This window comes from Oreochromis aureus, linkage group 12 (assembly GCF_013358895.1).
Source record: "Oreochromis aureus strain Israel breed Guangdong linkage group 12, ZZ_aureus, whole genome shotgun sequence".
NCBI classification, from domain to species: domain Eukaryota; kingdom Metazoa; phylum Chordata; class Actinopteri; order Cichliformes; family Cichlidae; genus Oreochromis; species Oreochromis aureus.
Genome location: NC_052953.1, coordinates 33,471,245 through 33,487,109, shown reverse-complemented (window position 1 = coordinate 33,487,109; position 15,865 = coordinate 33,471,245). Strand labels below are relative to the sequence as shown.

Here is a 15,865-nt window from a genome sequence, read left to right as displayed (position 1 = left end):
ATACTGACTTAAACAACACCTCCTGGTGTTTAAAACAATGCGAAAGCACCAATTTTCAGTTCCAGGTTTACTGTATCTTGCATCATTTTAAAAGTTCAACATTTTGCCTGACTTGGACAACCATCGGCTGAAATGGGCTAAATCACGGACATCACAGAGCCAAGGAGAAAAAGTCAAAATTGTCCGCTTTAGTATTCAACTGAAGCTCCAACTTTCCCAAACTGTCCTTGATCCATCTTATTATGGTTCACCTGGAGAGGGACATATTCCAAATGGTTTTTTTTCTGAGGGCGTATTGGTGCAGCAGAGTCCATCAAACACTCTTTGACAATCTCCCCATCAGAGAACGACTTATAGTTGTTTTTGTGAATTTGTGAAATCACAAAGCTACTCTTGACAGCTTCATCCTTCGATGTGTGTAACGTGGTCAAAGGTCCTTGTTGCTTTTTCTGCTTTGCCAGCGAAGGTTCAGATGTCCGTTGCAGCTCTGGTTCTGTCAAGTTTTTGTATTCCTCAATTCAAACTGTAAACCTTAAACACAGCTTTAAAGTGCACAGCTTTACCTCTGACGTCACTAAATAAATACTCAGATGTCCACATGAGTTACTCTTTTTAATGTGATCTCACGTCTTTTGAGGCTGTAAACTCACATCTGTCATAAACGTGGGTTCCAGTGCATTTGCAGTGAAGCTCCATTCACAGGCATACGTAATACAGAAAAATAGCAGTCACTTTCAAAATAATAGCAGCACAGTTGACTTGTGATTTCCCACAAAAAACAAGTAAGCCATTATCTGAGTTTAGTTTAAGACTGTTTAAGACCCCACTGAAGTCACGCGTACAATGCCCAGGTCTGCCCTTCTAGAAACAGATTTCATTGTGAAATAAAATATGATTTGAAACACACGTCACATTGCTGTGAAATTTCAAGTTTCATGTTCTCAGTAGCTGGTAAACTACATGAAGCTGGAACAGTAGATACAGAAGATGTTTCTTACAGAGTTCATTTCTAACTTTTTTAAGGCTCTTTAAAAGTTCAAAATGCTGGTGTGCCTTTACTCTAGTCTCGCTCGTTAGCTGCTAACCTTTACTGTCCAAAACAAGCCTGCAGTGATGAGGGGGAGGCAGACAGAGACACAGTTCTAACGTTGCTTGAAACAGACGTCTTTCTTCTCTTTCTTTAAGGGCAGCAAACACTTTACACAAAGACGGATCACTTTAATGTCAGTGGCACTGCTGTAGCCCGGCCAGTCTGGACTAAACTCTTCAAGAAGCTAGTTATTTTTAGGTGTATGATAGGGAATAGGGAAAAAGCCTCAGCATTAATTTTTATGGTCACAAGAAAAAAGACTGCATTTAAAGGATCACCAATCAAGTCTGATGAATTAGAAACTGCTTCAAAAGATCAAAAATGTTTTTCCATGCAAGTTAGGCATCCTCTGCGGACGTTGGTGAGTGGTTGCTGGAGCTTGCTGGTTAAAAGTGATTCCTTACTGCTGAAACCAGATCATTTAAAAAAGCTGAAACTTTTGCTTTGAAGGCAAATGGTCTCTGTTTGTTGTTTGCATCACACTATTCACAGTTTCACAACCACAAGTAGTTGCTGAATGTTAACAGACAACTGGGATGTTCTGTACCAACTTTTGCTGCAGCACCATATGCCTCTTCTTTATTCCTCTTACATATACTGCTTCCATATACTGAAAGCATGCAAATCTCCAGCACCCTGTATTCCCCAATTGGTTGCCAACCAGTTAAAGAACACAAATTTTTCCATAGCTGGTTACTGCTGGGGTTACTGATTTGTCTTTATTCATGCATGATTCCTGCACAGCAGCTACTTGCAGCTTTTAAGGAAATACATTTTTCCCCTAGCAACCAGTGGTTGCCAGGCAGTCACCAATCAGTCACTAGGTCTGTGTGACTGGGGTCTTGGCAAGATTATAGCTTCAGTAACAGTCCAATCCATCATCGCGACATGATTAGCATCTCTGCTGATTCCATCACAGCATTCAGTAAATGTTGTGCTAATTCATGTGTGTGGATACAGTAGGCTTAAAAAAGAGCTGACATGAACCTCTACTGTGGGCATGCATCAGCTAGCTGAACCTGAATAAGTGTTTCTGCAGAACATAATGATCATTTTCCATGATTTTAAAGTTAAGGGGTGTGCACAAAAGTAGCAATGATGTAATGACAGAGGAATGTCAGTGAAATTCAATGATTTGTTGCACAATCAGGCAAAATACTTGTTAGTAACATGAAGTGGGCGACTCCCAAGTGAAACTTTTCTCACCATTTGATTGACAGTTGATGGGGCCTTAAATATCTTACAGTGTTATGTAGGTGACTGTTACTAGCGACCAACCAATAGGCACAAAGTGACAAGCATACAGTTTTATATGTAGATTCTGGTCAACTGGTTGTACAATGAAAAGTCATATTGTGTATGGACTCCTGTAGCATGTGTGCACATAGGAAGCAGGTGAACTACCAAGAGTGATGGACTAGCAGATTTACACATTTACATTTAAACTTTAAGACCACCTGATAAAGTCATTAAAACATTTGTTGTCTTTTGCAAGATCATTGCATATGGCATCTGTAAAGAAACAGTTACTTTCATGTTTCTGTATGTGCTCCTCTACAGAAACCTGGGGTATTTTGCAAAGCAGCGGAGTCCGTCTGCGGTCATACTAAGCCTGTGGGAGGCTCGTCACCAGGACACTTCTGACCTTGACTCTCTAGCCAGTGCCCTGGAGGAGATTGGAAAGATCCACTCCAAAAGTTCCCCCAAGGACCAGGACGAGTGTGAGTCTGACTCCATTCACATACAAGCAAGCAGTCTGTACGGAACAGGCAGACTAACCAGTCAGAATACAGAGGACTGCGCTTCTGAATACACAGGCTGAGAGAGGAGAGAGAGCCAGTAAAAACTGACAGACTGACATATATATCTGTGTACGCACACAGTCAGTGATGGACAACACACTGTGGCGGTGCGGTAGAAGGTCACGAGGTGAGTAGACGGTGCCAGTGTTCAACACGGCGACCGATCACAACAGGTCGAGGTGAGCCGGCACCTGCTGTGGATCTGCCCCTCTCTTTTAAGAACCCGTCTGAGGCTGGACTGTAAATCTTTGTCTGCCTTTCCACTCAGTCCTTTCTGTTTGTTTCTAACTTCTTTTATTTTAGGTTGATGTGAATTTATTCCCCTTTGTGTCTGCTATTGTCTGAACCCGCATTAGAGGAGAAGGGAGCTCCTTTTCCAGCAGTCCACACGCTTGCATATAACTTTGAATATGCAAATAAGATGATACAATTGTGGCGTAATGTTAGTCGCCTATGTTTGATCTGACACTCCCCTCCCCATGTCAACAAATGAAAAAAGACTTAAAAGCTAGTTTTTCTTTTCTTTTAATGTCCACTGTTATATTTTTTAATGGGAAGCTCCTGATTGCTTAAATGTTGTGCTAGTGAACTTTCAAGGCAGGTATCTTCAAAATCACCTGTTTTTATTTATTAAGAGAAAAAAATCCCCAAACCTAAATTTTAGCACTTATGTGATCATTTATGCAAAAAATAATCATAAATATATCATCCCCAGTTTTACTCGAAAAAAAAAAGTAAGAAAGAAAACGAGCCATTGGTTGTGGCGTAATGTGGCAGAGTGAGATTTCTAACCGTGGCATTACAATACATTACAGTTTCCTCCAGCGGCCTATAGAGAGGGAGGAAGCTGTAAAACATCATTTCCTGGCACCGTGGGGAGGTCATCGCTACGTCTTATCATCCACTTCCCACCATTAACACCCGTCACACAGACCTCATATCAGCCCCCGACACACCCAGCTGCCCCGTCTACCACCCACACACACAAATACACAACTCACACACCACACTAACATTTCGCGGCTGTAGAGGTCACATATTTTCATATTATTCAAAAAACAACAAAGGAATACAGACAGTGTCAGACATATATAACATACAGTAACCGTATATACTGTATATAAATCCCACATCATGCTGAGGGAATAAGGGAAAATGTCATAGTCATGTGAGGTAATGGTAAGTGAAATGTTTGATGACCTCGAGGTCGAAATATATTGAAACATTAACCCCTCATCTTTATATTTGAACACACACTAAGGTTTGAAGCTGTCAGAGCTTTAGCTAGTGTTTGGAGGAAGCGTCTTTGTAATTATTTAAGACTCTTAATTCAAGGTTCAATTAAGTACTTTTTACATCAGATATATTCAAAAACATCACCCAGTGTTCTTGCAGTGGAGAGATTTGTATGACTGAAATCACAGCGGGTCTCATAACAGCCTTCACCTTGCTAGAGAGGTGCATGCTGGGTGAATAAGGCCAAATTATGCAAAATTATATTTTCTCACGTACTCCTGGCAGTCTCTAGCCGTGAACTTTCAGGTTAGAATTTTCTGATATGTGCCACTGAGATTTCTGTCTGCAACCCTGGTGAACGGAATGTCCTTTGCTCTGCACCTAGCAATGAAAAATTCCACGGAGAGTCTCACTAATTTATACTGAAACAGAAGAGGGCCAGCAAGTGACAAGAGTGGAGCTGTAGTGGAAGGTTAGAATAGTTGAATGATGGCAGGAGGGGAAAAACAGACCTGAATTTTAACCAAACTAAACACTTATCACACATTTCTAAAAGGTTGTTTAAGGTCTTAAGTGACTTTAAGCTATAATATATTACCTAGACTTGTCAGCGGGACTTGTGGGAGCTGTTTTTGTAAACTTTTATAAATCAGACATAAATCTAGCCAAAAAACATTTGGCTGATATAAAAACATAATACTATGAGGTAACACAGAGAGCAGGCGAATGGAACAGCCCAACTGGAACCTATTTTGAATTTTTCTCAAAACATCTTGTTGTCAACATTAGCTTACAATTTTACAGTTTTACAGGCCTCACGCGAACTGTACGGAAACCTAATTTTCATTTAACTTTGATAAAAAGTTGGAAAAAGAAAATGGACTTTATTTTGAAAAACTAATTACCAGGTTTTGTGTGCTTTTAGACTGTTTGCAGATGCAGCATTAAAAATCAGAGGGGGTGATACATTTTTATTGTTTTCTTATGTAAAATAAAACGTAATGTGGACATGTAGACCAGGAGGTTGGTAATATTGGTATTACCAATATTACAGTTAAACAAAACTAAACCTAAAACTAAAATGAGATAAACATTCTTGTTAACTAACATCAAAATATAAATCTAGACTTGTTAGGCTAAAAATCAGACTAACTGAAATGATTATGTGAACTTGGAAACTAAAAAAGAATCCAGATATAAATGCAATATTCTTAGTTTTTATTTGTCAGCCTTATAAAATTTGTTATCATAACTTGAAACATTGATAGATTTGGTTTTGTATTTCGATGTCTGTATAAGTCATCTGCTTTCCAAAAGCTCTGTGTTTTTATTAGAAAAACATTGTTTTTTTGCTTATCAGCACTGATTTTTCTAAATCATGCCTTTTGCATATACCATACATACAATAATAATTAAAAAGACTGAAACTAATAAAAACTAAACTGTAAAGAACAATCACACTCTGGAAACTAAGTGAAATTAAACTGAATTTAAAAACAAATAAGTCAGAAATGAAATAAAAGAACGCAAAAGAAAGAAAATACAAAACTATAATCTGGTGATTATAAGCTAACCTGAATAGCTAATATACAAAAAGGCTACATATATGTGTTTGGTATACTTACAGGTAGAATGGAGTAAGTTTGGGAAAAATTCAGATGTTTAGCATTTGGTACCTTAAAACATGTCAGATTTGACCTGTTTCAACTCTTAAATCATTATCAGGACAAAGACACGGTGTGCCATTTTGAGTGTGTTAAAGCCAGGTTTCTATCCAAAAGCAAATTTTAACACAATTTAGAGAGAAGGTAGATTTACTGGGCAGAACACTGTAGCTGAATATTTTAGATGAAAGGTTTTTTGTTTGTTTGTGTTTTTTCCTGTAACATGATCTTTGAACACTAATGTGACAAAAACCATTAAATGTACTGTAACTGTGTGTTGGTTTCATTTGAAGGTAAGCATGGCACTTTCCAATAAGGCTACATTTCAGCATTCAATCATATACCAACTCTTCAAATTTTGAGAGATTTTCAAGACAGAGAAACAGAAAAGGGGTCATTTTTAACTTCTACATTATACTGCATAGTGAAATTCAGTGGTAACAGATTTGGATGAAAATGAACAAAATAGAATCTCAGACCAGTCCCCAGCATTGGCATTCGCTGGTATTACTAAAACATAAAGAGTTATAGATGTTAGCCTACTCAGAATAATAAAATGTTGGCTATAGATAAACTGTGAATGACTGAGTCACTACAAATGTTGTTTTTTGTTGGTTATTTATTCAGCCTTTTGTATCAGGAAAAGGAAAACAAAGAATTCTTCATTATAACAGCTGAAGCGTTTTCAGCTCTTTATCACCCTGTCTTTAACAAGTACAAAATTGGTCTGATGCAACAAGTGAATATCAACCCCTGCCACTTTTATACAACAACACAACAGGCAATACTGTATTGCTTACATTACTGTAACTAAATAACTAGCTAAATAAATTATTATTTGACAAAGTTACAGATATACTAACTGGGAAAACACTGGGATTCAGCCCCTAAAAATCAAAAACTAGCTGATCTCCTGTTCATGCTGGGTACAGCTAACAGCAGTTCCACACAGCAGTCTCAGAATAGCAGAAGAGAAGACTAACCAAATGATTTTTATGGTCCAGGTGCTGATACTTTTTGATCAAAGTACATAGACAGTTCCCTACCTGTGAATCTAGTCCTTCAGCATATTTCATCTGAGTTCAATTCTCTTGACTATTTTTGCAACAAAGAGAGGGAAACATAACCTCTTGCTCGGTGGTTCATCACAACTTATATGGTCACCTGGAATACACCACTGGCACTGTACATGTGAAAGGTTACATCCATCCGTTTTTATTTCCCTGCATCATTTCTATGCATTTGTAATCAGTTTCTATTCCTTTATTCTGAAATTGAAGTGAAGAATATGAAAGGTAATCTTTTGTTTGTCTTTTTTTTTATTCTTTAATTGTGACTAACTGGATTTTGCTTTTCATTACTACAAGCGGAGTGTCAGAAAAGGAAACGTGTGCTTTTGTAATGCTTAGCGGTGGCTTATGTCGCATCGAGAGCATCTTGTCTGTGTGGTACACACAAGCAAACTCAACGTGCACCTTCATCCTGGATGTGTATCAGCTGTGTTTACTGTATCCCATTGACACGTTGAAATTCAGTTCTTTGATAAGTGAGCTCATACACACTCTTACACAAACATATTTTCACTGTGTATAATGCTTTGGTGTAAGACTAACCCTGTTTCATGAGATAAAAACTTCACTGTTGCACCTATGACTTCCCGTCACCTGAGTTGGTCGGTCCGATGCTCTTTCCTGCTTCACGCATGGCCTTTGGCTTCATATCACTATTCTTGTGCCTTGTTTAACTACTGTAAATGGTGAATGTTTGTAAAGTACAGATGGGGATGAAAAAAAAGAACAATTAATCATACTGACTTACATTAAAGGTATAAGTTGAAAAAAGTATTTAAGATTATAATAATGAATAGGCTGCAGAGCTTTTCTAGTGCTGAACAGCTATGTTTGGTAATGCCAGGGCAGCTTTGCGGTATACTGTATCTATAATTATGGACATTTTGGATGTTTTCTGTACAGTAGAATTTGCAAATGTATATGCAGCCTTTTGGAAATAAATGTACAGTTGAAAGATCAACTTGTCTCAAGTAATTTTTCATTTTCCGTTGGCTAATGCACATGGGATGACTCAACACACTGGGGGGTTGGTGGGTGACAGTAATACCCTCCTCTCTAGGGGACTGTAGTTGTGATGATAATGGAGGGTTATGCTTGCAGGCGTTGCTTTATTTTTTGTCGATGTAACCAAACTGAAACAAGCAGTCCACAAGGTGCCAGGGGCAAAAATGTCAGAGATTTATTCTCTAAAGTGTTCAGTTTGAGTGTACATGTTTATTTAGGAGAATGTAGATTGGCTTTCTCCAATTAAATTAAAATTTGTATTTACTTATTTATTTATTTATTTTATCCCCGGCGACATCGCAGGTCAGAGTCTGTAACATGTACTATTCGCTGAGTTGTGGCCTCTGGACCAAATGTATCGTCTGCACTGCAGAGCTGAAAAGGCATTTATCTGATTCAGATAAATGCCAACATGACAACCACAATGTAGCCATGCCCAAAGGTTTTTCACCTGTTGAACTCTCAAAATGGCTCTGAATAACATGAATATCGTTCAGAACTGAAGAAGGCTTTAAACAAATGACTGAGACGATAATTTCATTTCACTGAAAGTGTTTATGAGGTAATAAATTAAGTGAGAAGTGGAATGACTTTTATGCAGCCTTTGTGAATCAGTGAAGTTGTCTCTGCTCTCTAGAGAAAATTGAGGCTTAAGACATCTCCAAAAGTTGATTCTGTTCATCAGAATCAACTTTTGGGGACCAAATGGTCATGAGAATTTGCATATTAATGATCTAGGAACTGACCTCCCAGCCCATTGTTCCTTCAGTGGTGCTGGTTTCAGTCATTATACAAGTGTACTGTTTATAAGATTGGGGAAACCTGCAGTCAGCTGAGACTGAAGAAGTCACTTGGATGAGCGACGAAATGTTTCTCTCACTGAAAACGCTACGTCCAGATGAACAGAATCAACTTTTAGGGATTTACTTTCCTGGATGATTGAGCATGCATCAAGACGAGGTTTAAGGCAATTCTCCATTGGCTTCTCTTTTGTAGACCCAAAGTCTTCATCAACTTCTTCCCTGCAGACATTGGTGTGAAGCATGATTGTTATAAAACAGTTGGATTTGGTGCAACCGCTTGCTGCCAAATTCTCCCAGTGCTCTCTTGAAGTACTGTAATGACAAAAAAAAAAAGCACAGACAGCTTTTTCCCGATAGCCACACTGTCCAGAGGAGCGCAGTCCTAGGAATATATATATATATATATATATATATATATATATATATATATATATATATATATATATATATATATATATATATATATATATATGTATGTGATGTTACAACGTTATGTTAAAACTATGAGTCTATGAGTTAAAAAGAATCATGCACTCATATTGGGTGGATCTAATTGTAATTTCATAATTTCTACTAGTATCAGCATTTCCCGTGAAATGCTGGCTCACAGCCACAGGCCATGATATTTCATGCTTGTTGTGGCAAATGCAGCCTGGAGCTGCTAGCATCAAGCAGAGATGAAGAGTGTTCTGCTAAGATCACTAATCCAGCATCACATTGAGATTTTATGAGTAGTATTACCAGAGACCTTCCTAGAAACAGCTTCTATGGAGTTCTGCTTTAATGTGCCTTGCATACTGTGAATGTGGGGGTTTTCCTGTCCAAAAAATGTTTGTTTTTAACATACCTGATTCCAGTAGGCAAACTCACTAATCCATGTGCCTGACTGACTCATGTGGGGGAATGTACGACAGGGTGTGTCTTAGGCTGCTAGTACTGTAGTGATCTGAATTTTGTAATGATGAAATTCTGCCATACCTGTTAGCTGATCTGTGTTTGGATTAAAACAATTAATGAACAATTACAGAAAGAACAGAGTGGTTCAATTCTGTATCTGGTATTTGTGTAGCACATTGCATGGCATGAAGAAATATGGAAATATTTGAATATATGTGAGGACTGACAAAAAGTGAGATTTAAACAACTATCAAGAGAACACTCTTGCACACGGCAGTAAGTCACTAGCGACAATACGCTTAAGTTTTAGCTTTAGTTTCTAATATTTGCAGTGTCTGTTAGTTTTGATGGACTTTGGAATACTAATGGGGTGAATGAGTTTGATGTTCCTTGCACATGTCGCATTATACAGGCAGCAACAATGTAGTCAGTAAAAGCTCTGTCCTAGTTTGTGTTTGCAGTGTGTACAGTCTGCTGGTAACATCTGAAAAAGCTTCAGTTAGTGTAGCTGACAGTTGCTAACCTGGCGTGATTTTAATTGTTATTGTTTTTGGAAGCATCATTGGCTGTATGTGTGTATAAGCTGGTAAGAGTAACGCTAGCATGTGAATCAAAAATGTGCTAGTGTATTAAAAAAAATCAATTTATAATTGTCTCTGAATGATGGGGAAGGCTGAAGATAACACAAGTGTGGACAGACTCCTGTTGCTTTCATATAATGCGCAGGCCAGTTACACATAATCCACATTTCTAGTTCTTTAACTGAATTTAATCAATGTAACTGTGCCACATAATCATTCAATCATATAAGCAATTTGATGTTTTGGACTGCACATTGAAAGTTTTGCTGTTATTGCTGTGCATTTTGTTTTTAAAGCATATTTCCAATCACTGCAAGTAATGTTTAAGAATGTTCAGGTTGACACAATGGTGGGATTTAATGAATTGCTTCTTATCCACTTCTCTTTGTTAGTCTTTAATCCCATGAAGTTGCTGTAGCATACATTCTAGCAGCTATTTCACTGTTTAAAACCCTGTTAATGATTTCTGACCACTGAAAATAAAGGGATAAAGGAATTGGATAAGCAGAAGAGAAGGGATGGATGAAAATAAAGGGATTTTATTCTGATATGGGTTAGGAAATACTGACTTTGTATTAACATAATGCAGCTCTTAGTAGAGTATGACCAGTTATACTGAATAGGCTTAAAGTATCAGAAATAAAGGCCTGCTGCATGTAAAAGTCCTTTTCCTTTATGTTGATTTGAGGCACAGTTGCTAGTACATCCAAGTAATCCACTAGGAAGTAAACTGAGTTGTATGGACTTTTCCAGCTATGATGTCTATAGAGTATTTAGCTAGATTTTACATTTTTGGAGCAATCATAGCTTCTTCAAATCCCCAGAGGTGAGAGAAGATTGTGATTTAAAGTGTTATAGCTCCCATTCATAAAGCTCAGGAAGTAAAGGTATGAGTAATAGGCAAAAGATTGTTGTACTACAAGTCTGGATAAGTGAGGCATGATGAAACATCCTCTCATGCAAACTGTGTAAAATGTGGCGGAACACCCATAAATACACTTTCAAAAAAGGCAGCATTGTATACTGTCTGTGACATGCATCATTACAACAACGAAACAGATAAGTAAGTTCAAATGTCTCTAAGTGAATCAGTAAGACTAACAAAACATTCATAAGAGCATTGATTGCTTCTCCTGCTCCTGGCTGTGAGGCAATTGGCCCACTGAATTGTGCAATCCTGCTCTAACATTAGCAATGTGGCCAGCTAGGTTATTGTCATTTATGTCAATAGACAAACCCACTTGTGAGCTCAGCAGATGAATGGGCCCGGTGTCCCAGGCTGCCATCAGCATAGCTTATTACGAGATACTGCCTGTGGAAATATAGCACATCTTAGGTTTGAGGCCATGTTAACCCTGCCTCAAAACCCTAACTCTAAACTTTGTTTTTTAATTTCTTTATTGGAAAAAATGGAAACAGTTTTGATGTATCTCATTTAGAATGATCAATTTCTTTGTCACCTGATTGCCAAGACCGTGAAGCACAGTCTTAAAAAACAAATAAATATTCCGATATCATGGGTTATGATTAGCATCAGGATCATCAGCGATGACTTGGACCTCACAGGGATTCCCTTTTGTGTATGCTTTTTAAAAACGCTATAACTGTATACTAGTTCAAGATTGCAACCTATTTAGCCTATAGTGTCTACCACGAAACATCCGGAGGCTTTTAGATTATTATGAATGTTAACCTCTTAATTTAGGATTAGATTTGGGGTTAGGTTGGATTTTAGTCACATGTTAAACATGGATAGTTTCTGAAACTATCCAATCAAGTCTCTTACTTGCAACACCATGAATATGTTCCAGCAATGGTATCCCTGAAGGTGTTTGTTTGTTTAGATTGAAACAGCATATGTGTATTACCCCACATTAATACAGCACACGTGCATGTGATGCAGTCAATAGAGAGGAACTAGTGTGCTGACAGAATGTTCCAGATGGAGACCTTGAGCCATGCGGGAACAAAGCCATGAATAGACTTCTCCTAGTAACTGGCTGAATCATAGTGCAAACTCAATGAAATACGCTTTTAGGCCATCTACACCCCCGGCTCTGACCAAAGTCCATCTGGAAGTAAGTCTTGCCACCAAGTACAAATTTAGGCAGTCATTTTGACGTATTATCTAAAGTCACATAAGAACTGCATGTATGGAATTACCAGTCAAATCTAATGAGAACAGTTGCTCATTTAGAGGGTCGCCACAGTGGATCATCTGCCTCCATCACACTCTGTCCCTCTGATACACTCATTTCTAATCTTGTCCATTCTAATCACTTCCAGTGAAAACCTTAAGATGTTCAACTTTTCCACCTCCAGCTTCACCTCCTGTCTTTTTGTCAGTGTAACCATATGCAAACCATACACCATAGCATGTCTCAATGCGATCTACCTTTCTTTCCATTCTTGCTGCTATCCTTCCGTCACAAATCATCCTTGACACTTGTCTCCACCCACTCCACCCTCTTGTGCACTGTCTGTTGCTTTGGACGGTTGACCCCAGGTATTAAAACTCGTCTACCTTCACTATCTTTACTCCTGCTCCTTCACCTGTCTTTCTCTCACTCACACACGTATTCTGTCTTGCTTCTGTTGAATTTCATTAATCTTCGCTCCAGTGCATACCTCCACCTGTCCAGATTCTCTTTCACCTGCTCCCTGCTCTCACTACAGATCACAATGTCAGCTGCATTGTAGTCCACGGAGACTCGTGTCTGATCTCATCTGTCAATCTGTCCATCTCTACTGTGAACAAGAAGGGGCACAGAGTCAGTTCTGATGTAACTTTGATTTCCCCTCAGTGTCTCCCTTTATTAGATAATGTCACTGGTCAACCTTCTGCTGCTGCCCTTCACATCTGACCCAGTCTGGGTACTCTACAATCACACTAGAGTGGATATTGTTAGTGCTCTCGTGAAGCTCATGGCCCTCTGAATCTGGCCACCTTTCCACTGTTGTTCCTATACTCACACTATGGCCATGGCCATTTAGATCTATATGAACACCTTTACCTCCCTTCCATTGTGGCGAAAATAAAGAGCAGTGCTTTCCCATCCTTCCTAACCACCACTTTGGTGCCCCCGAGTTAGACCCTTAACTCTGAGCTGCTCCAGTGGAGCTGCTCAGAGCCAATAGATCTATTGTACTGGACAGCATGTAACTGTGCAAGCATCGACGGGGCATAACTGAGAGGGAAGACTTGCTTTCCTCTGAACTTCCATCGTAGAATAAATTTGTGAACTAAACATCCACACAAGCTCCTAGGGAATAGAAACAAATTAAAGTGCAACATTTTTCAGGAATATATGTATCCATTATCTGTATCCATCATTTGCATAAAAGATCATCCTTTATTCAACCCATTTCTTGTCAGTCTTTAAACCTAATGTTGGAATTTTAACATTTAACAACTTCTAGTTGCACTTCTTTTGCTTATTCACCAGTGTGCAGGTTCACTCTGTCTTTGGATAAGCTTTGTCTAATTCCTCTATGAAAAAGCAAGTTCATGTAGGTCTTCAGCTCACTCTCTCCTCTTGCACTGTGTGTCAGAAAGATCCCCTAACCTCCCTCTCAGTATACACATAGGCTCTGTAACAGAAGAAAAGTATATATATATTTTTCCATATCATTAGAATTGATCTCGACCTCGGCCCAGCCGATGAGCAGAACTCTGTACGGTCTGTCTGAATGCAAAATTCATGTCTTATCTCGGAAAACGTGGCTCAGAGATTCCAGCCACCTCCCGGGCCTTATCATCAAAAAACACAAGTTTGCAGCAGCGTGTGAGGGGAAACGGTGCAGAAATTCAGAAATGGAGCAGACTCTGAATGATTGGGCAAATAAAATAGGTAAAACCAGGAATGTAGTGTTATACTACAAAGGTGGAGGAATAAGATGTCGATGAGCTGCAACGCGCAGGAAACTTGTAGAGTGACTGGTCTCTATTTCTCAGTGTGCCTGGCAGTCTGTGAAGCCATCAGTCACCCAATCTCTGAGCCTGGAAACAGGCTGCCTAAAACTGTGAGACCATTTCAGCACCATCTCAGAGCATCGCAATCAACAGACTGAAACGGAGGTTTTATTCCTCTCCACATCCACAGCCCACTGCTTCCTGTCAGCCTGCATATCTGCGCGCTGCAGACAACTGCTCATTAGATAATGCTAAACTGGCACTCCCAAGCATGAGGTTTGCTAAACACTGTGGTGATGGCTGACTTCATGCAGTTTGTGATGAAAGCCTTTGTACAATAGTCTGTTTTCCCCCATTATCCCGTGAGGGGCTAACAGCCGAGAGAGGAACCTCTTGGAACGGTTATTCACTTTGCAATACAGCAGCAATTTGAATGTTTGAATGCTGAGCTCATTCAGAGTGAAAGCGATCATACACAAGGTCAGATCCAACATTTTATGTTTAAAATAGGCAAAAGCTCAGTTTGGTATAGGAGAAGCAAATGTTTAGACTTTCACGCACTCAGATCCTTTAGATAAAAACACTGCATTCCACTGTAGGCCTAAACATATTCTTACATTTTACATTCTACAAACTGTTCATCACCTATACCTTTAATATTACTGTAAAAAAAATACATGTTGTTTTCAGGATTCAGGCAGCTCATTTTATCTCATTTCTCTGTAGCTTTGGCACCACGTATGTTGCCACTGTGATAAGCTGTAGCCACAAACTACACCTGTGTTTCCTCATGTGCAGTATTTGTGAGTTTAGTCATGATTTACTCTGCATGAAACTGTTTTTGTTTGTTTGTTTCCTCACCTCAACTTTAAAACTGTTTTCAGCACAAATGCTCACACCCAGAGATGGAAAGCTATGTTTGCTTAACCCCTGAGCAAAAGCACAGCATTTTTGAAGTTGTACTGATAATAATTTGCCATTGCGTGTTATTTTATACTACTGCATTCAAAGAAAATATTCCCAAAATATATAGTTAACAGAAGCTGAGATTAAAAGCATTCTTTAATAAAATAATTTCACCATATATTAAATTAGTATTCTCAGTAATCAGTCATAAGGCCTCTTACATGAAAGCAGTGTCTGCTTGCAACCACGGTACATTTTAATAATTTCATTTAAATGAATTTATACCTGAAAAAGAAGAAAAAGAAGACCGAGAAAAGAGGAGGGGGCAGGGTTAATAGCCCAAATATGCGAAATTGTAATAACCGTAATAGCTTGAGGAAAAAGTCCAGTGTTAATTCTTGGTTTTTTGTTTTTTTTTTGTTTTTCTATCCCGGGGGCTTAATGAGACTGAATTGTGTTTTTTAAATTTAAATAGGCGCCTTATCGGTTTGTGAAGCACTCTGGTCAATATTTGTTCTGAGCCGCCGACGGGGAGACGTTTGTCCGCGGGGCATTTTAACGCCAACCTTTAATCCCAGCCTTACTCTAAACCTAAACAGCCAGCTGCTCTTCCAGAAACTTAGCACTGAGATGGCACAGGTGACGTCAGCTGGGGGTCAGTACAAAATCTTCTACATCATCTACAATGCTCGCTAATAATTATTGATAATTATTGATAACGTTGCAGTTGAAGATGATTTGAATTATACTAATAAAAAATACACATTTATTATAATTACTTCTTGTGTGGCTGCTTGGAGTTGCATCAGTGGGGCTGTTTTTTTCGCCTCCTGTTTGAGAGCTGAAGACGTCTGGGGCTGCTTTGTACTTTGGCCCCGCCTATCAGCTACGTCATTTA

At 38.8% G+C, this 15,865-nt stretch overlaps 1 protein-coding gene across 1 annotated transcript in view; it reads left to right on the top strand.

Annotated features, from left to right (window-relative positions):
- unc5db (unc-5 netrin receptor Db) overlaps positions 1-8,119 on the top strand; it is a 274,738-nt gene extending 266,619 nt beyond the window's left edge. Inside the window, exon 17 of the mRNA XM_039620435.1 lies at positions 2,651-8,119. Within this exon, the coding sequence (XP_039476369.1) occupies positions 2,651-2,912 (262 nt within the window). The 3' untranslated portion in view covers positions 2,913-8,119. The remainder of the gene's footprint in view (positions 1-2,650) is intronic.
- Positions 8,120-15,865: the final 7,746 nt, after the last annotated feature.